We start from the raw sequence: 23953 nt of genomic DNA, 5'->3' as shown, positions 1-23953 counted from the left end.
ACCGCCTCTTAGACTGTGGCTGGTAGGCTCCCTCCTCAGCCCCTTTCTCCTTTCACTACTCTCCCAGGGCAATTTCTTCCACACCATTGGTTCAAATTCCAGTGTGCGGACCACACCCCTAGACCCAGGGTCCAGCAGTCTCTGAGGCTGGTCTACACGGATGTCTCACAAACACAAGCCAGAGACGGATGGTTCATCTCCCCCTGCTCCTCCTCCAGGCAGCTCATCCTGGTGGGTGCTGCCCCTGACCACCTCATCACCCAAGCCGGAAAATGGGCGTCAGCTTGGGGAGATGACTTCACTTCTGATGTCCTGTTAGTCACTAGTTCTGATCATTCGGGAACCTTCCCTCTTCTCCCCACCAAGACGACATCTCCCTTTCCCTTTATTGGGTGAACCTGACTTAGGCCCTTAAGCTCCAATCTATTTTTTTTTTTCATTATGGTGAAAACATACACAATAAAATATTTGCCCGTTCAACAAATTTCTACGTGTATAATTCAGTGACGTTGATTACATTCTTCCTGTTGTGTAACCATTATCGCTCCCTTTATCAAATTATTTCAGCCCAGCCTATTCTTAACACAGGTCTTCCTGGCCTTTTCTGCCTCAGCCGCCCTTCACTGCCTTCAGGAAAACATCCAAGCCTCTTAGGTTATTTCACAAAGCCCTGAGACATTAGGTCATGAAGAAACACCATTTCTCCTTAACTAGACTATGCATTTCTTAAAAGAAAACCTTGTCTTTCCTGAGCCCCCTAACCCTTGGTCTGGCACAGCATTAAGCTCCCCCAAAACCCGAAAACCAAACCCATTGCTGTCAAGTCGATTCCGACTCACGGTGACCCTACAGAGCAGAGTAGAACTGCCCCATTGGGTTTCCAAGGAGCACCTGGTAGACTTGAACTGTGGACCTTTTGGTTAGCAGTCATAGCTCTTAGCCACTAAGCAACCAGGGGCTTAAAAAACACTCAGGCAATCGATCAATCATCTTTCCGGATTCAGTAGAGTATTCGGCTGGTGGCCAAGGCTTCAGAAACCTTGTGGCCAAGGCTGTGAGTAGTCAGAGACTGGGGCCCACAGTGGATCTGGACAGGCAGAAGGTCTATTTTTTTCCTGGGTTACCTGTTTCCCGTGATTACCTCCATCCTGGTCACTTCATGGGAGAGATCCTTTATCTTAAAATCTTGATGGGATTTTATGTGGGTGATTAGCTCCAGGAAGACTCGGCCTCGATAAGCTAAACCATCCTTAACAGAGTCAGGACACTACTTGGGCAACAGAGGAAATCAGAAAAAAAGGGTGAGGGAAGAAGAGCGGGCAAATCTCCCCTGAATCCCGTGCCTGCCTGGGGCTGGCTTGAGGAAGATCTATGGAACCATAGTCCCGGGAAGGAATTTCAGGTACTCCAGACACCGCTGTGCCAGAAAACCTCTGGCCCCGATCTTCCTCTGCGTCCTCAGCTCCCATGGCTCCCCTGCTCTACCTCCCAGCCACCCGAAGCACCTGTTCCCCATAAATGCTCCATGCTTGGTGGGGGGGGGGGGGGCATGACAACTACTGAGTTTGTTTTCACAGTCTGGCCAATCAGGGTATGCCTAACCTCCTTGGCAATGGTGATAGGTCCAAGAGGAGCACATATGACCTGAGCAGGCCAATTAGAATGCTGCCCTGGGATTCCTGTTAGAGGCTTCAGAGGCCATGTTGCCTGCATGGAGGCCTGACTGCAGTAGGGGAGAATGAGGCCAAGGCATAAAACCAGCAGAGATGACACAGAGCAAGAGGGAGGGAGCCTCTTCATGGTGCTGAGAGTCTGCTCCTACAGCTCTTCTTCACTCAGATCCTCCCCAACCTCATTCCCTGGATGGTTAAGCCAGTCTGAGTTAGGTTTCTGGCATTTATAACCAGAGTTTGGAATAATCCAGTAGTTTTCTACATCTCCCTCTTCCTTGGTGTTAAATGTCCTTTGCGCCTGCTGACAAGCTCACCTGAGGTCTCATCTCGGGTTAAGTGAATGTCTAGAGCACTCCAGGTGTTCCTTCTTCATGCCACACCCCATGTCCTATATCTACCGTGGTTATTTATGTGGGGACTTTGTGTCCACTACTAGAACCCCCATGGACAGAAAGCAAGTCCGGGTCCTCCCCGAGCCTTACGCATGATAGGCAAAACATCCACTGTTCCCTAGAGCTGAAAGGAGATGCTTACAGTGCCTTCTTCCTGGATCCTGAAAGGGGCCTTTTTACCCCCGTGGAGAGTCAGGAAGCTGGGGCCAAAGCAGGGTAGGAAGCCAGAGTACACTCCTGAAAGAAGATAGGATGAGAAGTGGTGGGGCCCACGGGGGAGAGACGCGGGAGGCTGGGGCTGGAGATTCTGCTTGCCTTCCATCTCTGCACCGGTGGACGAGATCTGGTTGAGAGACAGGCTGACAGTTCCGATCTCATCCCGGCAATCCTTCTGGAGGCTGGGGAAACATACTCTGCAGGCTGAGCCCCGACCTGGCCCTGCCTCTCTCCTCCCTGCACGAGCTTCAGCCTTAGCCCATTTGCTCACCAGTCCAAGACTCGCAACTTGATGTAGCTGGAGAGGCAGGGCAGCTGCAAGAGGAAGGCAGAACAGCAGTGGGCATGGGCTTGGGCCTTCTGGCCCCTGGAAGATTGTTAAGAGCAGCCGGGAAGTCCTGGGGTAGGTCCAAGGCCTGACTTGGTTACCAATGAGTCATTGAATCACAGACAAAGGTGAAATTACCATGGAGCTAACGGACCTTCAGAGACCCTGGGTGGTGAAAACGGTTAATGTGTTTGGCTGCTAACCAAAAGGTTGAAGGTTCAAGTCCACCCAGAGGCACCTCAGAAGAAAAGCCTGGTGTGGTACAATGGATCGCTTTTGTGTGGCCTTTCTCGCCATGGTCTTGTAACAAATGAGGTAATCGTGGCTCACCGAGGGGACTGGATAGCTTGCTAATAACGCACATAAAGTTCATGGCACCCCTGTAGGGGTGAGACCATGCAAATGAAGTCTATGGGAACCTAACGAAGGGTTTGGTCAGTTTTTTCATCTCGCTAGGCTTAAAACGAACCATCCCAGAAGTGGGAAGGCGACGATCTTCCTACCACCAAGGAAGAAGAGCCATTGAAACCCGATGGAGCACAGCTCTACTCTGACACACATGGAGTCGCCATGAGTCAGAGTCAACTCAGTGGCAACTAGTTTAGTGACAATCAGGCCTGCATCCAAATGGCAAGGGCTCGGGAGACTGTTCTGCAGGAAATGGGTGAGGGTTTGGGGGTGTTTGTACAGGAAAGGAGAGGACTGTCTTCCCAGGGAGGAAGAAGAGCTGGTTCTGATCCTGAAGGGGGCTGAACATGAGGGAGGGCTTCCTGACATTCTGAGCACGCACAGAGCATCAGAGAATCTGCAGGGAAGGTCCCTGAGTGCTCCTCATGGCAAGGGACCGGGGGGAGGGAGCTTAGCCTGGTAGGGCAGGGACTGGGCCCCTTCTCAGGTCTCTTCCTATTTTTGTTGTTGTTATTGTTACATGCCAGTGGGTCAATCCTGACTCATAGTGATCCTATGTACAACAGTCCTGTGCTATCCTCACAATCATTGTCCCGCTTGAGCCTATTGTCGCAACCGCTGTGTCAATCCATCCTGAGGAGGGTCTTCCTCTTTTTTGCTCACCCTCTACTTTATCAAGCATGATGTCCTTCTCCAGGGACTGGTCCCTTCTGATAAAATGTCCAAAGTATGTGAGACAAAGTCTCACCATTCTCACTTCTAAGGAGCACTCTGGCTGTACTTTTTCCAAAACGGATTTGTTTGTTTGTTCTTCATACTTTTAGAGTCTGTAGAATCATCTGAGGAGGTGGGGGTTATGAGCAATCGTTAAAAATTAGGATTTAACAGGAGTCAGACTGGGGAAGAAAGCTTCCAGGAGAAATGAAGAGGGGGGTCCAGCAGAGAGAGGAGAGCAGCTCATGAGCTAATTAAATGTGTTGGCACACACAGAATGTCTAAGAAAGCTAGCCACTTTCTGGGGGGCCAAATCAGTGTCACAGAAAGTTCTGCGCATTGGGCTTGTGGGAGAGTTCAAGGTGTTGCTCAGAAAGGTTTTTATTTTGTACACGGTGCTGAGAACCAGGAAGAGTCAAAAGGCAGTTACTGCTACACCAGGGCTTCTAGCGAATAGGGACAGGTGATCGAGGAGGCCTAAAGTCCGTAGGAGCCCTGGTGGTGAGGTGGTTGAGAGCTTGGCTGCCAACCAAGAGGCTAGCAGTCCAAATCCACCAGTTGCTCCTCGGAAACACCTTGGGGCAGCCCTAACCTGTCCTATAGTGACCCTATGAGTCCCGGTTGCCTCGGCAGCAATGGGTTTGGTTTTTTTTGGTAAAAGGCTGTAAGGTCAGACTACAGAGGCCACAAACAGCAGCAGCCTGAGACCGCTTATCTCTCCGTGCAGCCCAGTGTGTAACTACGTCCCCAGTCACGCCTCTAGGCCTTCAACCGAGAGTTATATTCAGGCCCTTTGCCCAGGAGATAAGAAAATGTATAATACAGTTTAGGGTGGGTCTTTCAAATGTTTTGTTTGCCTTGTCTTGTAATGTGGTAAAAGGGCACTTTTAAGTTCTCTGGAAAGCTTCGCCCAGCTCCTTTCTTAATAAAAAAACAAAACCAGCTACCTATTAAGTCTATTCTGGCTCATGGTGACCCACAGGGTTTCGAGTAGAACTGTGCTCCACAGGGTTTTCAGTAGCTATGATCTTACAGAAGTAAATCACCTGGGCTTTCTTCCGCAGCACTGCTGGCTGGATACGAACCGCCAACCTTTCCGTTAGCACTCAAGCACAAACCATTTTGCCACTCGGGGACCCCATTTCTTAATAATACTGGATAAATAAGGTTTTCCATTCCTCCCAGCCTTCCTCCTGCTCCCCGTCAGGTGGAACTCCCCCTTGCTGTGCTTCTTGGCCCTCATCCCCCACTCGCACCCACACACGAACACCCCAACGCTGCCCTTCTGTCTGAGGGGCAGTGGGGGAAGGGTGGGGTGTGCTGGTCTTAGCCCTGGCTTCTAGGAGCAGCGATACCTGAATCGGGAAGGTCAGGATCTGGTTCCAGACCGGGTTCTCGGTTTGGGTCTGCACATTGGTCTTGAGCTGGGAACATCCCAAAGCAATGTCAATGCCAGCCCGATCCCACCTTTGTGCACAGCCCCTTGGGCCTCCCGCCCAGCCATCACTTCCTGCCCGCTGATGGACAGCCGTCTGCAGCACAGGGCCTATCGTGCTGGCCCCTGGTTTAAAGACACCTTGGACAACATCTCATCAGCTACAGCTTCGGTTCTTTATGTTCATCCTTCCCTTTTTGCCAGATCGAGATTACTTAATATTTTCCCTTCCATTAATTTTCAATTGGCTGAATTTTTAAATAGAGGCAGAGTCACTAACTACATTAAACGAGTAGATCCAAATAGATTTTGCCAGTTAAACTCTAAGATCCCCACGGAAGAATGGGCAAAAACATCGCTGATGGCACAGCACACAATGGTATACACCCTTTAAAAGCATCAACTGAGCTAATTGCTAAGCCTTATCTTATTCTAAACAATAATATCTTTGAAATTGAGTTAGTTGGACTGTTTAAACTTTTTAATACAATCTAAGACAAAAAATTTTTTAATGTATGCCACTTACCACCCAAGGTCATCTTTGACTTCGGGGGCACCCCAACCACCCTTTGGGAAATAAACCCTTGTGTACTGGTTTTAAAATATCTCCACAGACTCTTGGGCGGTCCTCCCTTCCAAAGGTGGAGCTGATCACTCCCACTTTGAGTGTAGGCCAGATTTAACAACTGGCATGTGACAAAATATGGGGGAAATGATGGTTTGTGAATTTTGAGACAAATCTGTTTCACTCTCACCTAGTGTTCCCCAAATTTAAACACTGGGCCCTTTTTTTGCGTATATCGCCACCAGCATGTTTGGAAAACGCTACTCTGTGTTCTTCAAGATTCATGGAATGTCAGCCACTCTCTGGCCTGGAATCTTCAATTTTCAGATGACGAAACTGAGGTCCAAAGGGGACCAGTGGCAGACTCAGTGTTGTTTGTTCGCTTGTTGCCATGTTGTTTCATTCACTCATCCATTCACCCATTGGTTACTACATTTGGTTTCTAGTGAGCATCTTCTCATGCAAGGTGCAGGGCTAGAGGGATACGGGGGTGAATCAGATGTGGACTCTGCCTTTGGCCTTTACGGAGTTCCTGGTCCAGTGGGGCCATACTGCTTGTTATGGATTTTATTGTGTCCCCCCAAAATATGCGTCAACCTGGCTAAGCCGTGATTCCTGGTATTGTGTGGTTGTCCTCCCTTTTGTGATCTGATGTGATTTTCCTGTGTGTTGTAAATCCTAATCTCTGCCTGTGGTTAAAGAGAATTAGGGTGTAACGCAACATCCTTACTCAGGTTGTAGCCCTGATCCGATGTAAGGGGAGTTTCCCTGGGTTGTGGGCCTGCATCACCTTTTATCTTACAAGAGATAAAAGGAGAAGTGAGCAGAGATATAGGGACTTCATGCCACCAAGAATGAAGAACCAAGAGGGGAGTGCATCCTTTGGACCTGGGGTCCCTGTGCCGAGAAGCTCCTAGACCAGAGGAACAGTGATAACAAAGACCTTCCCCCAGAGCCGACAGAGAGTGAATGCCTTCCCCAGGAGCTGGCGCCCTGAATTTGGACTTCTAACCTCCTTGACTGTGAGAGAATAAATGTCTCTTTGTTAAAGCCGCCCACCTGTGGTATTGCTGTTACAGCGGCACTAACTGACTAAGACACCACTCCTTAGTGGAAAAGCTGGGAGACAATTCCTGGTGTCCTACCCACCATCCCTTCCTCTACACTATTTTATTTTCTCCAAGTGTCAGTTCTTCTAAGCCTTAGACCCTTTGTATGCTTACCTTTTTCCCGCTTAGTTCTACCTCCAACATAGGGTTCGCTGCCTGGTATTTCCCTATGAACAAGAAGTTAAAAGACTTCTGAGACAGCAGCACTCTTTTGGGAGGAATAAGCAGGGAGGGGACAGGACGAAGTAAAGCCCCCTCCCAAGATTTAGCTTGGTGTCCCTGGGAAGATCTGCCTAGAATTACCACTCTGCCCCTTCAGTGTGTCATGGCACTCCATGGCCTTAAGGGGCAGGAGCGGGGCTGACATAGGCAACTTTGAGAAGGAGTCTGGACATCAAAGACAGGTCAAGGGAATGAGACCCATTTAAAGGGTGCCCATGGGGCTTTCATAAAGCAATTCTTGGACAATTTCAGTCTTACGCTGCCCCCCACCCCAAATCTTACCAAACCCATTGCCATTGAGTCAATTCTGACTCCAGTGACCCTACAGGACAGAGTAGAACTGCCCCATAGGGTTTTCAAGGAGCGGCTGGTGAACTTGAACTGCTAACCTTTTGGTTAGCAGCAGCCAAGCTCTTAACCATTGCGCCACCAGGGCCCCACCCCATATCTTAGGTCATTGTCAAAATGGAGCGGGGAAGTCCCATGAGGATCCGGCATGCCGCTGTGTAGGGGACCACTGTATCACTCCCCACTCTGATCCTAACTGAGATGAAGGTCCTCCGCACAGTAGATGAAGAACTGCAGTTGGGCTGTGTGGATCGGGACTGCTGCCGACTGGAAGAGCTTAGGGCCGGTGTCATCAGCCCTGTAGGGTAGCATTAGATCCACCTGGAGAGACCAGTGGGATAAGGTCAGAATCATGGGGAGGTCACAGCTAAGGCCACCAGACTATGCTTCCCTGACCTCCCACTTGGGGCAGTGGACAGAGGGAAGGATGTGAGGATCAAAAGCTACTTTGAGGGTCCAAGGATGCTCCAAGGAAGGCAGCCCCACAGGGAATGTTCCTGAGGAGGGTGTAGGGGGAAGCCTCACCATGGCCTGGTCTCCCACACCAAGGGCACAGATGGTGACTTTCAGGTAGCCTCTCAAGCCACTGCTGGGGTTGTCTGGCTGGCAGAGGCCTAACCACTCCCTCAGGAGTGTGTGACCTGGGGAAGCAGAGGGGGCCATAGGAGACCAGAGTCCAGTCTCCAGGAGTGTGTGACCTGGGGAAGCAGAGGGGGCCCTGGGAGACCAGTGTCCAGCCTCCAATCCCTCTTTCCTGAAGTTAGTCTTTGTTTCTAAGCGGGGAGGGGAATGGAAACCTGTCTCATTTATTCTGGTCCTCAGCAATGGGCAGTGGTTGTATCTGCCTGAGATCCTGGAGGAACAGCAGAAGCCACCCTAACCATTAGGCAATGATAGTCCACTCACAGGGCTGCCAAATGTTCACTTTAGAAGTAGGGACCCCTCTTTCCCACCCTAGGAACTTACAGTTCTTACTGACCTGGTCTGGAACCAGATACAGTAGAGGTAAGAATTTCCTCCAACCCTAAGTCCAAACCTCAACCTGAAATGTTGGGGCCAGGTCACAGTGGGTATCTCTACTCAGACTTCAATTCTCCCAACCCTGGCCTCAAAAAATAGAAATCAAATCCCAGGCTGAAATAAAAAGCTATCATTTGACCCAAATGCTATTATTATAAAGTAGGGTAAAGTACACTAAAATATTATCAAGTACAGAAAATAATTCATAATCTCTAATGCTCTCCCCTGTGTGGTGAAGATATGGGGATTTGGTGGCATTTTGATACTTGGCCTGGTTTTTCTCAGAAGACACACGTATTTATGACAACTGTTACCTACCTACCTGGAGAATGGTAGATAAACCCAATATCTGTCTGAAAAAACAAGAGCGGAGTGAGGGTTAGTTAGGGCCTCCAGCCAAGACTTGTGATCCTACTAACATGATGAAAATACTCGTTACCTGTGCCTGAGCACTCGTTCTGCCTTAACTCCTTTAATCTCTAAAACAAACCCATTGCCATTGAGTTGATTCCGACTTATGGTCGATCCTGCAGGACAGAGTAGAACTGCCCCACAGGGTTTCTAAGGAGCGCCTGGCGGATTCAAACTGCTGACCTTTTGGTTAGTAGCCACAGCACTTAACCACTTTACCACCAGGGTTTCCATAAGATAGGACTATTATCACCCCACTCTACAGAGAATGGTGCTGAGTTAGAGAGAAGTGCCTAAAGTCTTACAACTAGTAGATGACGATGTCTGGACGAAAGAGCCTTTAACTACCACACTGCATTGCCCGACCAACAGTGCTGACTCTCCCCTGAATGGGGAAGGGGTATCTGAGGTCCTGGAGGAAAAGGGTGGTAAAGGTAGGAGTTGGCAAAGAAACTATAGCTTTTCCCTTTTCCCTGGGAGATGGTCTCTGACAGAGGCCTGAGGGGTGTGGAGTGGAACTGAAGGCAGTATGGGGCAAGGCACCTTCAGAACATTCTGACCACACTTGCAACCCACATCAGAAGGTTCCATAGAGCAGCCACAGAATTCTGCCTGAGGGTCTGCTTGGAAACTCAGCCATCCTCTGTGTGGCTAATTGCCTCCGTGAACAACTGCCTCCTTTGCCATGAGACCAGAAGAACTGGATGGTGCCTGGTTACCATTACTGAATATTTTGATCGTAGATTCTGTAGAAGAACCTTGATCAAAAAGGGGAAAACGCAGAAGAAATTTCAAATTCTCATGGAATTCAGGCTTTCTGGAATCAAGAAGGTTGGATGAACCCCTGAAAATATTGTCCCGAGAATCTTTAAACCTGAAACCAAAAAGCCTTCTTAAAATCAGACAATAGTTTAGCTTAACTAGTAAAGAATGTCTACCTTGACCATTATGCTATTTTACAATCTAGCTACATGGGATCAAACTGACAATAGCAACTGGAAAGATTAGATTAGGAACCCTAGGGGACAATGAGTTTAAGTTAATTGAGGAGGAACAACTCAGAAAAGGAGGGTGAGAACGGTTGTGCAACTCAAAGAATGTGATCAATGTCACTGAATTGTACTTGTAAAAACCGTTGAATTGGTGTATGTTTTGCTGTGGATATTCTGAACAACAATGACAAAACAAATAAATTATTAAAAAATAGAATTAAAAACCCCAGCCCTCCTCTTGAGTTAGATAGGTAATGAGTTCTTAGATGCAACACCAAAAGCATGACCCATAAAAGAAAAATAGATAAACTGGACTTCACCAAAATGTAAAACTTCTCTCCTTGAAAGAAACGCTTAAGAGAATGAAAAGACAAGTCACAGGCTGGGAGAGAATATTTGCAAATCCCATATCTGATAAAGGACTTGTATTGAGAATATATAAGCAACCCTCAAAACTCAGTAATAAGGAAACAAACAAACCAATAAAAACGAGCAAAAGGTTTGAGCAGACACTTTATCAAGGAAGATATAGAGATAGCAAAGAAGCCCACGAAAAGATGCCCAACATCACCAGTCATCAGAGGAATGCAGACTGAAATCACGTCGCAATGCCGCTACACAGCGTTAGAATGGCTAAACTAAAGACAGAGTATACCAAGTGTTGGCGAGAATGTGGGGCAACGGGGACTCTAATTCACTGCTGGCGGGAAGATAAAATGGTAAACACTGAAAGTTTTAGAAAAAACCTACCAGATGGTCTAGCCATTCTACTTATGCATATTTACCCAAGAAAAATTAAGACATATGTCCATATTAAGATTTGTACATGAATGTTCATAGCAGCTTTATTGTAATAGCCAAAAACTGAAAACAACGTAAATGTCCATCAATGGCTGAGTGGCGAAACAAACTGCGGTATATCCACACAATGGAATATTACTCAGCAATAAAAAGAAACCAACCACTGACACACACACCGAGGAAGCTCAGAGTGAAAGGAGACGGAGAAAAAAGAACACACACTGTGTGACCCCATTTATACGAAACTCTAGAATATGCAAACAGATCTACAGAAGCAGAAAGCAGGTCAGTGGCTGTCTCGGCATGGGAAGGGGGGAGGGGGAAGGAGGGGAGGCATACAAAGGAGAGCGGGGAAGCTTTTGGGGGTGATTGACTATGTTCATTGTCTTGACTGCAGCGACGATTTTATGGGTGGATAAATATGTCAAAGCTTACTAAATTGTACGCGTTAAATAGGTGCAATTTATTGTATATCAAATACACCAAAGCAAAACTGTTAAAAAAAAAACCTACTTGATACCCCTAAAGAAGTGATATATCTAAATGCAGTGGTTAAGAGCTTGGCTACTGCCAAAAAGGCCGGCAATTAGAATCCACCACCTTCTCCTTGGAAACCCTGGGGCGGTTCTGCTCTGTCCTATGGGGTCACTGCGAGTCCGAATTCACTTGAAGGCAGCGGGTTTTTTTTTTTTTTTTTGGTTAACAACAAAAGAGGAGACAGAAACAGATATTCTCTGCCTCCTGCTGGAGTTATCTTCTGAAAAAACTGAACTCGAGTCTGATCAAGTGTCTAGACAGAAAATACAAGGACTGACTGGCATGGTAAATGACCCCTTAGGGATGTTGTTGTTGTTGTTGTTAGGTGCCGTCGAGTCGGCTCCGACTCATAGCGACCATACGCACAACACAAAGAAACACCGCCCAGTCCTGCGCCGTCCTTACCATCGTTGTTATGCTTGAGCTCATTGTTGCAGCCACTGTGTCAATCCACCCTGTTGATGGTCTTCCTCTTTTCCTCTGACCCTGTACTCTGCCAAGCATGACGTCCTTCTCCAGGGACTGATCCCTCCTGACAACATGTCCAAAGTATGTAAGACGCAGTCTCGCCGTCCTTGCCTCTAAGGAGCTTTCTGGCAGCGCTTCTTCCAAGACAGATTTGTTCATTCTTTTGGCAGTCCATGGTATATTCAATATTCTTTGCCAACACCACAATTCAAAGGCATCAACTCTTCTTCAGTCTTCCTTATTCGTTGTCCAGCTTTCACATGCATATGATGTGATTGAAAATACCATGGCTTGGGTCAGGTGCACCTTAGTCTTCAGGGTGACATCTTTGCTCTTCAACACTTTGAAGAGGTCCTTTGCAGCAGATTTGCCCAGTACAATGCGTCTTTTGATTTCTTGACTGCTGCTTCCATGGCTGTTGATTGTGGATCCAAGTAAAAGGAAATCCTTGACAACTTCAATCTTTTCTCCGTTTATCATGATGTTGCTCACTGGTCCAGTTGTGAGGATTTTTGTTTCTTTTAAAAAAAAAAAATTTTTTTTTTTCTTTTTATGTTGAGGTGTAATCCATACTGAAGGCTGTGGTCTTTGATCTTCATCAGTAAGTGCTTCAAGTCCTCTTCACTTTCAGCAAGCAAGGTTGTGTCATCTGCATAACGCAGGTTGTTTATGAGTCTTCCTCCAATCCTGATGCCCCGTTCTTCTTCATACAGTCCAGCTTCTCGGATTATTTGTTCAGCATACAGATTAAATAGGTATGGTGAAAGAATACAACCTTGACACACACCTTTCCTGACTTTCAACCAATCAGTATCCCCTTGTTCTGTCTGAACACCTGCCTCCTGATCCATGTAACAGCTCCTCATGAGCACAATTAAGTGTTCTGGAATTCCCATTCTTCGCAGCGTTATCCATAGTTTGTTACGATCCACACAGTCGAATGCCTTTGCATAGTCAATAAAACACAAGTAAGCATCCTTCTGGTATTCTCTGCTTTCAGCCAGGATCCATCTGACATCAGCAATGATATCCCTGGTTCCACGTCCTCTTCTGAAACCGGCTCGAATTTCTGGCAGTTCCCTGTCGATAAACTGCTGCAGCCATTTTTGAATGATCTTCAGCAAAATTTTGCCTGCGTGTGATATTGATTATATTGTTCTACAATTTCCAGATTCAGTCGGATCACCTTTCTTGGGAATAGGCATAAATATGGATCTCTTCCAGTCAGTCGGACAGGAAGCTGTCTTCCACATTTCTCGGCATAGACGATTGAGTACCTCCAGCGCTGCATCTGTTTGTTGAAACATCTCAATTGATATTCCATCAATTCCTGGAGCCTTGTTTGTCGCCAATGCCTTCAGAGCAGCTTGGACTTCTTCCTTCAGTACCGTCGGTTCCTGATCATATGCTACCGCTTGAAATGGTTGAACATCGACTAATTCTTTTTGGTATAATGACTCTGTGTATTCTTCCATCTTCTTTTGATGTTTTCTGCATCATGTAATATTTTCCCCATGGAATCCTTCACTATTGCAACTCAAGGCTTGAATTTTTTCTTCAGTTCTTTCAGCTTGAGAAATGCCGAGCGTGTTCTTCCCTTTTGGTTTTCCTTCTCCAGCTCTTTGCACGTGTCATTATAATACTTCACTTTGTCTTCTTGAGAGGCCCTTTGAAATCTTCTGTTCAGTTCTTTTACTTCATCAATTCTTCCTTTTGCTTTAGCTGCTCGACGCTCAAGAGCAAGTTTCCGAGTCTCCTCTGACATCCATCTTGGTCTTTTCTTTCTTTCCTGTCTTTTCAATGACCTCTTGCTTTCTTCTTGTATGATGTCCTTGATGTCATTCCACAACTCATCTGGTCTGCGGTCACTAGGGTTTAATGCATCAAATCTATTCTTGAGATTGTCTCTAAATTCAGGTGGGATATACTCAAGGTCATATTTTGGCTCTCGCGGACTAGCTCTGATTTTCTTCAGTTCCAGCTTGAATTTGCATATGAGCAATTGATGGTCTGTTCCATAGTTGGCCCCTGGCCTTGTTCTGACTGATGATATTGAGCTTTTCCATCGTCTCTTTCCACAGATGTAGTCAATTTGATTTCTGTGTGTTCCATCTGGCGAGGTCCATGTGTATAGTCGCCATTTATGTTGGTGAAAGAAGGTATTTGCAATGAAGAAGTCATTGGTCTTGCAAAATTCTATCATGTGATCTCTGGCATTGTTTCTATCACCAAGGCCATATTTTCCAACTACTGATTCTCCTTGGTTTCCAACTTTTGCATTCCAATCACCAGTAATTATCAATGCATCCTGATTGCATGTTCGATCAATTTCAGACTGTAGCAGCTGATAAAAATTTTCTATTTCTTCATCTTTGGCCCTAGTGGTTGGTGCGTAAATTTGAATAATAGTCGTATTAACTGGTCTTCCTTGTAGGCGTATGGATATTATCCTATCACTGACAGTGTTGTACTTCGGGATAGATCTTGAAACTTTCTTTTTGACAATGAATGGAACACCATTCCTCTTCGAGTTGTCATTCCCAGCATAGTAGACTATATGATTGTCCGATTCAAAATGGCCAATACCAGTCCATTTCAGCTCACTAATGCCTAGGATATCGATGTTTATGCATTCCATTTCATTTTTGACGATTTCCAATTTTCCTGGAGTCATACTTCGTACATTCCAGGTTTTTATTATTAATGGATGTTTGCAGCTGTTTCTTCTCATTTTGAGTTGTGCCACATCAGCAAATGAAGGTCTTGAAAGCTTTACTCCATCCACGTCATTAAGGTCGACTCTGCTTTGAGGAGGCAGTTCTTCCCCAGTCGTTTTTTGAGTGCCTTCCAACCTGGGGGGCTCATCTTCCAGCACTATATCAGACAATGTTCCGCTGCTATTCATAAGGTTTTCACTGGCTAATGCTTTTCAGAAGCAGACTGCCGGGTCCTTCTTCCTAGTCTGTCTTAGTCTGGAAACTCAGCTGAAACCTGTCTTCCATGTGTGACCCTGCTGGTATCTGAATACCAGTGGCATAGTTTCCAGCATTACAGCAACACACAAGCCCCCACAGTATGACAAACTGACAGACACGTGGGGGCCCTTAGGGATACAACCAGCTAAATGTGGACTGAGGGGAACTCGACAGGACAAACCACCCAGTTTCTTTAACAAATTAAATGCAAGGAAAAAAAAAAAAAAAGACGGTATTAAATACGTATTAAGCAACAGCAGAATATGGACCTGTCTGGATCCTTATTTGAACGAACAGTGAAAAGAATTCATAAAACAGTTAGAGGAATTTGAACACCGACTAGGTATTTAAACCTATCCAGAAACTATAAAGGTCTTTAGACGTAAAAATTGTATTGTAGTTATGCTTAATTGGAAACCTGGTGGCCTAGTGGTTAAGAGCTATAGCTGCTAATGAAAAGGTCAGCAGTTGAAATCCACCAGGCGCTCCTTGGAAACTTTCTGGGGCAGCTCTGCTCTGTCCTATAGGGTTGCTGTAAATCGAAATCGACTTGATGGCAGTGATTTTGTTTTGTACACTTAATTGAATCTCTATGTTTTAGAGACACATGCTGAAATATCTAAAGATAAAATGATACGATACCTAGGATTTGATTAAAAATAACCCAGTGTGGGAGGGGAAGTGGGTAGGGGTGTAGAAAATACACGATTGCCCATAAATTGGTCAAGCCGTGTAATGAGGATGTGGGAATCCATAATACTCTTCTCTCTACTTTTAGGTATGTTTGAAATTTTTCGTAACAAAAAGTAATATTAAGAAAGAAAATCTCGGTGAAGTTCAGCTTTTCCCTGACCTCTGTGACTTGTCTCGATAGTTCATGTCGCAGTTGGTCGTTGTCTGGAAACCGTGCAGCAGCCTGTGTCAGAGGCTTGTTTTCGATTTCCTGCCACGTAACCTCTCCTTGTTGTTAGTTGCTGCTGAGTTGATTGTGATTCATGGCAACGCCGTGTATCCTGGAGCAGAACTGCTTCTTCGGGTTTTTGAGACTGAACTTTCAGAAGCAGATTGACTGGCCGTTCTTCCAAGGCGCCTCTGGGTGGGTTCGAACAGCCAACCTTCAGCTAGTAGTCAGGTACTCAACCATTTGTGTCACACAGGGATTCTCTCCCTTGTAAAGCCTGTACTTCTTTCGTGGATGAGATCGGGGAGGAGCAGGTAAGGAATGTAAGGTGCTGACTACCAGTAGGTGGTAAGAAAGAAACCCTACTCTTGTTTGTCCTACATTTGCCTTTCCCAAGGGTGGAGCCTTTTTCCTAGTGTTGCCAGATTTCACAGATGAAAATACACAATGACCAGTTAAATTTGAATATCAGATAAATAATGAATCCTTTAAGTATAAATACGTCCACTGCAATATTTGGTAAGAAGCCTGTAATATTTGGAACATATTTATACTTAAAAAATATTTGCTGTTTATCTAAAATTCGAACATAACTGGGCACCCCATATTTAATCCGGCAACCCTGCCTTTTCCTATCTTCCTGGATTTGGAAAATCTTGGTTTAGACTGTCACGCCTGTTGCAGATTCTCCTTGTCTCTCAGTCTGTGTCTTTCCAGATCAAATCTTTGTATTGTGTTCTCACTGGGAGCAACCTTTGTCTGGATTTCTCCAGCACTTGGTCTTTCTGTATTCTTGCTTCCATTTCTGAAGGTTCCTTGGTGGTGCCAATGGTTTGCTCTCTGATACTAATCAAAAGGCTGGTGCTTCAAACCCACCCAGCAGTGCTGCCGAAAAAAAAGCCTGATGACCTGCTTCTGTGAAGATGACACGGGAGAATGCCCTGTTAGCAGTTCTGCCAGAACCCATATGGTTGCCGTGAGTCAGAATCGGCTCAGGGCAATGGGTTTGGTTTTTTCTTTTTGCTTCCATTTCTGCTTTCCTGGAGTCAGAGACGTGAACTGTGCTGTGTTGATGGTATGAGGAATTTGACATGGTGCCAAGTGCTTTCATAGGTGTTATTTACTGTAATCCTCAGAATATCCCCTGTGGGGTGGGTATATTATTATCCCCATTTCATAGATGAGGAACTAGAGGCTTGGAATAACTTATCCAAGTCACCCAGTTGTTAAACCAAAAAACAAATCCATTGCCGTTGAGTCGATTCCGACTATAGTCCTATGAGCCATAGCCATATGACTCACAGTCACAGCAACCCTACAGGAAAGAGTAGAACTTCCCATAGGGTTTCCAAGGAGCTGTTGGTGGACTCAGACTGCTGACCTTTTGGTTAGCAGCCAAGGGCTTAACCACTGTGTCACCAGGGCTCTCACCCAGTTGATGGGTGGATCCAAATCCGGACCTTTCTGATGCAAATATCCAAGTCCTTTCTCCCGGGCTCTGGGGCTTAGAACCCTGACTGTTTTACCCAGCCTCCTCTGTCTCATAGTGCTCACTTGGAATCTCCCAATCTCCGATTTGAACCTCAGCATGGACGAGTTCATCACCTGCAGGGGAATTCCCAGAAAGATTTCAGTTATTCACAACTCCGATTTGCCCTATCCACCGTGGGAGGAATAGTAAGGGCCCCATCCAGGATCCTCCAGGGTTTGTGAAACCCTCACTAATGGCCAGGTATTTGCACACAGGTTTTCTCATTTAATCCTCTGAGGAACCCTGTGAGGTTCAGGTTTTCAGTTCCACTGAGGGTCAGAGAGGCCAATTCACTTTCCCAGGTCAACACAAAGCCAAGTGTTGCACTCGACTGTCTTCATTATGTGCTGTCCCGGGGGTTTCCCATGAGCCTGTGTTCCCAGGAACATGCGAACTCTTCAGGGGAGAGATCTCCTTGTTTCCTTAGCTCTAGGCCGGGCACCCAGTAAAAGAACCAAAACCAAAGCAGTTGCCTTCGATTCAATTCTGACTCATGGCGGCCCCATGTGTTACAGAGTAGAACTGCACCACACAGGGTGTTCAATGGCTATGACGTTTCAGAAACAGATTGAGGTGTCTCTGGGTGGACTCGAACCGCCAACCTTTGGGTTAGTAGTGGAGCTCTTAGCCATTTGCAATACCCTGGACTCTGGGTGGAGGCCTGGTGGCGCAGTACTTAACCTTTACAGCAGCTAACCAAAAGGTCAGCAGTTCAAATCTACCAGCTGCTCCTTGGAAACTCTACGGGGCAATTCTACTCTGTCCTGCAGGGTCACTGTGAGTCGGAATCGATGACAGCAACGGGTCAGGTTTTGGTTGAACTCCGGACAAGCAGTAGGCACTTGATAAATACATGTTCACCATTGTTCTAGCGCTCCCTCTGGTCGGGGAATGGAGTCCTCCAGTGTGACGAGTCCTGTGATGGCATGAGAATACTGGTGCGTGGGAAGGAGCTGCCCTGTTCACCTCGGCACCCAGCTAAGGACCTGGCTGTCAGCACTCCATAACATTTGTGGAATGAATTAATGAAAGGGAAACCTGGACTGCCAGGGGGTGAAGAAGGTGGCAGAGATGCTGCCTTGGGATCAGAAAGAAGCAATGATGTGACCCTGGCTCTGAGGGTGGGGGTTGGGGGTTGATGTGCTTCCCAGGACTGAGGTGGGACAAGAAAGTGCATCCATCTTGCTGGAGGCCAGTCTGTTCCTCACCTGGATTAAGACGGTCTCATCGAAGAACTTTGCAGGAACCTCACGAAAATTCTTGAAGAAGGTCTGAAGCAGAGAGAATAGGGGAAAGAATGACCAATGATTCTTCCACCATTCACCTAATAAACTTGTAGGCTCAGATAACTTTGACCTCTACAACTGAATCCAGCGACTTTCAGCTCACTGACAAGCCCACGCTCCATCGGAAGCAGAGGTCTCCCGAGCTTCTGGAGGGTTTCTGCCCAGCTAAAGCACAAATGTGAGGAATCCTGGAGAATCTGTCGTGAGCAGCTCGAGGCCCAGCTAACTGCCCCAGGAATGGAGACTGCAGCATCACCACCTTCTAGACTGGTCTCTGCCAGTCCACGTCCTCGGTCTTCCCCAGAACTTCCTTTCCCACGTGCAAGTGTGGGCAGTGGTGTCACTAGGGTGGGTGTCACCCAGTGAGGTGACTCACGGTGTCACACCCCCAACATGGACCTCCTCTCATACCACATCACAGAGAATCCTTAGTAATGATTTTTGTACTAATGTTACTCGTAAACGGTAATTCCAGTATATCACTCCTTCTTTTCCTTTAATTACTACTTTATTCTCAAAAAAGTTATTGATATAGGTTCACAAGTATTAATCACCACAATGTTGTAGCTATAACACCAGAAAATTTGACAAAATCAAGCAACTATATAAAAACACCAGCAGCAATGGAAACAACAGTGTGCTCTCGTAGCGGGTGCAGACCAAAGCACACCATTTGAAGCGTCGTTGTGGTTGGGTAAGGATGACAGCTCTGACCAGAGCACGTCAGAAGGTTCAGAAAGTAAATTAGCTCAGTTTTAGCTTTGTAGATGTGTTGGTACATGTAAGCTGGGCTTAAGGAAAGTGTTTCTGTTTTTTGACTACAGGGATATTTTTATACAAAATAATAAATTTCTGCTGAAACTCTGCCCAGGAATTTTATAGACAGTAATGTTGGTGTCACTGCCTCTGACTGTGTCACCTGGTGTGGTCTGCACACCCACACCCCTTAGTGATGCCACTGAACCTGGGCCTGCCACTCTCTGCCTAAGCCCCTCAGTGGCTCAGGAGTTCTTTCCATGAAGGGACCCCAGCCCCTTTTGCAGACTCACTTTTGGCCACCCCACTCCAGTCATGCCCAAATCTATGGTTTGTCCAACAGGTCATGCTGTTTCCTGCTGCAAGGTTTTTGAAAATGTTATTCCTTTTTCCTGAATTGCCTTTCCCTAACTTATCTGTCCTTCCCTGGCAGACTCTTCCCTCAAGGTTTAGGGAGCCTTTCCTGAGTCCATCCCATGCTCCTCAGCCTCCTCCGTGCTCCCCTTGTACCTTTATCTCTTTGTTTATTAACCAGTTAATTTGAAAAATATGGAGGCCCTACTGGGCATCAGATATGGTGCTAGGATTTGGGGTTCCAGCAGTGACAAGAATATGGTATAAGCGGCATCTCATGGCTCCATTAGCAGGGCTTCCAGACCTCTGTCAACCCAATCTTGCCTTGTTGTAGTTGTCTATGTCTTTTCATGCTGTGCCCCCATCAGACCACCAGCACCTCAACTACTCTGAATTATCCAGTTCTGTGTTCCCAGTGCCATGCACAGTGCTTGGCTCCCAATGAAAAGATCCTAGTCAAGAAGCAAGCTTGCCAGCTGCCTGCAGGAAATACCCAACCCCTGGCTGGCCCACCTGGCCGACCCTCCCCGAGCTCCATTCAGCCAAAGGGTCTGTGGCACTCACTTCATTGAAGAAAGGGTTGTTTCCTAGCTTGATCCTCGTGTGGTACTCCTGGCTTCCGATGGTCACTTTCACCACCGGCCTGATATTGTTACCCATGAGCTGTCGGGCTTCAAACACCTTCACTCGAACCTGTGGATGAGAACTAAATCAAAACCAAACCCATTGCCGTCGAGTTGACTCCAACTCATAGTGACCCTATGGGACAGAGTAGAACTGCCCCATAGAGTTTCCAAGGTGTGCCTACTGGGTTCCAACTGCTGATCTTTTGGTTAGCAGTCGTAGCACTTAACCACTATGCCACCAGGGTTTTCATGGAGGAGAACACAGGGGCCAACGCTGGGGGTCTGGACTCTTTTCTCTTCTCAACTTTCAAGGACTCTCTTCTCAAGAATAAAATTGTTCTGAGAAGAAACGTCCCAGCTACTGCAGGTAAAACGAGAACACACCGGAGAAGGTTGGGAGGAGGTGGCACTCTGCCTGGCTGAAGGCATGTCCTGGGAAGGCTTTGGTTATCTAAGCCTCCTCTTCTGGGAACTGTCACCTCTACCTCTTTGCCATTCCCTCTTGTGTGGACTTAGTGTTTCTCTTCTCAATTGTCACGGGCTTGTTACAGAATAAAGAAAGTCTAGTAAAGAGTTCGGAAACGCTGCTGGCGTAGTGGTTAAGTGCTACAGCTGCTAACCAAAGGGTTGGCAGTTCGAATCCTCCAGGTGCTTCTTGGAAACTCTATGGGGCAGTTCTACTCTGTCCTGTAGGGTTGCTATGAGTCAGAATCGACTTGGTGGCACTGGGTTTAGTTTTTTTTGGTTTAGTCAAGAGTCCCTGGGTGGTGCAAATGGCTAATGTGCTTGGCTGCTAACCAAAAGGTTGGCATTGGGAGTTCTTCCAGAGATGCCTGGGAAGAAAGGCCTGGTGTTCCATTTGTGAAAAATCACCCCACTGAAAACCCTATGGATCCCACTTCTACTCTAACGTACGTGGAGTCACCATGAGTGATATTGAAATCAACTTGACAGCAACTGGTTAATGTTTCTCAGTTGTTTGCTTATTTTTATCTATGATCTTTTCAAGAAATTGAAATTCGAAAAGTTCTGTGCTGTTGAATCTATGACCTGTGATTTGTGATTTCTTCTTCTGCTTTGATGTACTTTATTGAAACTCTGTAAAGGGTCTATGACACCTCAGTCTAAAATTAGAAAGTGGGAGGGAAGAAGAGCAATGTAGAGCCCACCAAAGATGTGGGCTGGCTAAAGCTCTGGAGGGTGCAGGAACTGGAGACGGGCAGTGGCTAGCAGGGCACAGTCATGGGAACTTGTCATCTCTGACTATAGAAGATGTTATGAATTGAATTGTGTTCCCCCAAAATGTGCCAACTTGGCTAGGCTATGATTCCCAGCATTGTGTGGCTGTCCGTCATTTGGTGATCTGATATGATTATCCCATGTGTTGTAAATCCCAACCTCTATGATGTTAACGAGGTAGGATCAGAGGCAGTTATGTTAATGAGGAAGGACACAATATGCGGGATTAGGTTGTACCTTGAGTCAATTTCTTTTGAGATATAAAAGAGATTAAACAAACAAGCAGGGAGAGGACTTCCTACCACCAACGAAAAAGAGCCAGGAGCAGAGCACATCATTTGGACCAGGGGCCCCTGTGCTGAGAACCTCCTAGACCCGTGGAAAGATTGATGCCAAGACACATAGAGATCTCCAAGGAACACTGGCCCACAGATGTTGAAAGAAGACAAGGACCTTCCCCCAGATCTGACAGAGAGAGAAAGCCTTTCCTTGGATTAAAAAAAAAAAAATTCATTGCCATCGAGTCGATTCTGACTCACAGTGACCCTAAAGGATGGAGTAGAACTGCCCCATAGGGTTTCCAAGGAGCACCGGGTGGATTTGAACTGCTTATCTTTTGGTTAGTAGCTACAGCTCTTAAACACTGTGCCACCAGGGTTTCCTTCTCCTAGATAAATCCACCCGAATTCAGACTTCTAGCTTCCTTTAGAATGGGAATTCCAGAACACTTAATTGTGCTCATGAGGAACCTTTACATAGATCATGAGGCAGTTGTTCAGACAGAACAAGGGTGATACTGAGTGGTTTAAAGTCAGGAAAGGTGTGCGTCAGGGTTGTATTATTTCACCGTACCTATTCAATCTGTATAAAAAAAAAATAGTGAGCAAATAATATGAGAAGCTGGACTGCATGAAGGAGAATGGGGCATCAGGATTGGAGGAAGACTCATTAACAACCTGCGTTATGCAGATGACACAACCTTGCTTGCTGAAAGTGAAGAGGACTTGAAGCACTTACTGATGAAGATCAAAGACCACAGCCTTCAGTATGGATTACACCTCAACATAAAGAAAACAAAAATCCTCACAACTGAACCAATGAGCAACATCATGATAAACGGAGAAAAGATTGAAGTTGTCGAGGATTTCATTTTACTTGGATCCACAATCAACACTCACAGAAGCAGCAGTCAAGAAATCAAAAGACACATCACATTGGGCAAATCTGCTGCAAAAGACCTCCTTAAAGTGCTGAAGAGCAAAGATGTCACCTTGAAGACTAAGGTGCGCCTGACCCAAGCCATGGTATTTTCAATCGCATCATATGCATGTGAAAGCTGGACAATGAATAAGGAAGACCGAAGAAGAATCGATGCCTTTGAATTGTGGTGTTGACGAAGAATATTGAATACACCATGGACTGCCAAAACAACGAACAAATCTGTCTTGGAAAAAGTACAGCCAGAATGCTCCTTAGAAGCAAGAATGGTGAGGCTGCGTCTTACATACTTTGGACATGTTGTCAGGAGGGATCAGTCCCTGGGAGAGAGACATCATGCTTGGCAAAGTAAAGGGTCAGCGGAAAAGAGGAAGACCCTCAATGAGGTGGATTCACACCATGGGTGCAACAATGAGCTCAAGCATAACAACGATTGTAAGGATGACGCAGGACCAGGCAGTGTTTCATTCTGTTGTGCATAGGGTCGCTATGTGACAGAGCTGACTCGATGGCACCTAACAACTACAACCCAGACAACAACAACAGGCTCCTAAATTGTGAGAGAATAAATTTCTGTTTGTTAAAGCCATCTGCTTGGGGTATTTCTGTGATAGCAGCACTAGATGACTAAGCCAGAATCCTAACCCCTATACCTGTGGATGTAATTCCATTTAAAGTAGAGTTTTCATGTAATGTTAATGAGGCCTTATCAGTGTAGTGTGTGTCCTAAATCTAATCACTTCTGGGTTATAAGAAGAACAGATTAGACACAGGAGTACATATGGGAGAAGACAGGCTCTACCTAACGACAACAGAGGCAGATGAACCTATAAGCCTAGGATCTCCAAAGACTGTCAGCTACTAGAAGTTGGCATAGATAAAGAAAGGACCTCCCCCTGTAGCCACATGTTGAATTCAGACTTTAGTCTCCTGAACCGTGAGAAAATAAATCTCTGTTCTTTAAAGGCACCCAGTTGTGGTGTTTCTGTTACAGCAGAGCTCGGAGACTAAGTCAGACGGTAAACAGTATACGGTTCTCTCAGACCAGGCTGTGGACCCAGCCACTCTCCATGAGGCTTTCTTTGTCTTCATCAAGTCCAGGGACTCTTCAAAGATTAGTACACACGCAAATACTTGACTGTCAGGGACAAGACTGGGCCAAACCAAGCAAGCAGCCTTCATTTCAGAACTTTGCCCTGACCACTAACACATAGGAAAGTAGTGATTTGGGCACTGAGTTAATATCCTGTGGTAAACTAAAAAAAAAAAACTAGCTCTGTGAAAAGAGGTGGGGCACACAGGCGAGGGAAGGTGCTCCAAAGGAGACAACCACATGTGCAAAGGGAACCGCAAGAGTTAGAGCTACAGCTACAGCAGGGTGGGGGTGGGGGGTGGGGGGGGAGAGGGGCTTAGGGGAGCAGGTGTGGG

The 23953-nt window shown here is 46.3% G+C and overlaps 1 protein-coding gene across 1 annotated transcript in view; it reads right to left on the bottom strand.

Annotated features, from left to right (window-relative positions):
* Positions 1–23953, bottom strand: part of FER1L5 (fer-1 like family member 5) — a 66068-nt gene that overhangs the window by 35114 nt on the left and 7001 nt on the right. The window contains 12 exon segments of the mRNA XM_023541145.2: positions 1142–1267; positions 2208–2302; positions 2381–2463; positions 2553–2596; positions 5087–5155; positions 6955–7007; positions 7608–7731; positions 7936–8051; positions 8753–8783; positions 17070–17120; positions 18255–18317; positions 20007–20135. Coding sequence (XP_023396913.2) covers positions 1142–1267; positions 2208–2302; positions 2381–2463; positions 2553–2596; positions 5087–5155; positions 6955–7007; positions 7608–7731; positions 7936–8051; positions 8753–8783; positions 17070–17120; positions 18255–18317; positions 20007–20135 — 984 coding nt within the window.

Source organism: Loxodonta africana, chromosome 15 (assembly GCF_030014295.1).
Source record: "Loxodonta africana isolate mLoxAfr1 chromosome 15, mLoxAfr1.hap2, whole genome shotgun sequence".
In the NCBI taxonomy this organism is placed as follows: Eukaryota; Metazoa; Chordata; class Mammalia; order Proboscidea; family Elephantidae; genus Loxodonta; species Loxodonta africana.
Note: the sequence above shows the minus strand (reverse complement) of the source record. Positions and strands in the feature narration are given on the sequence as shown.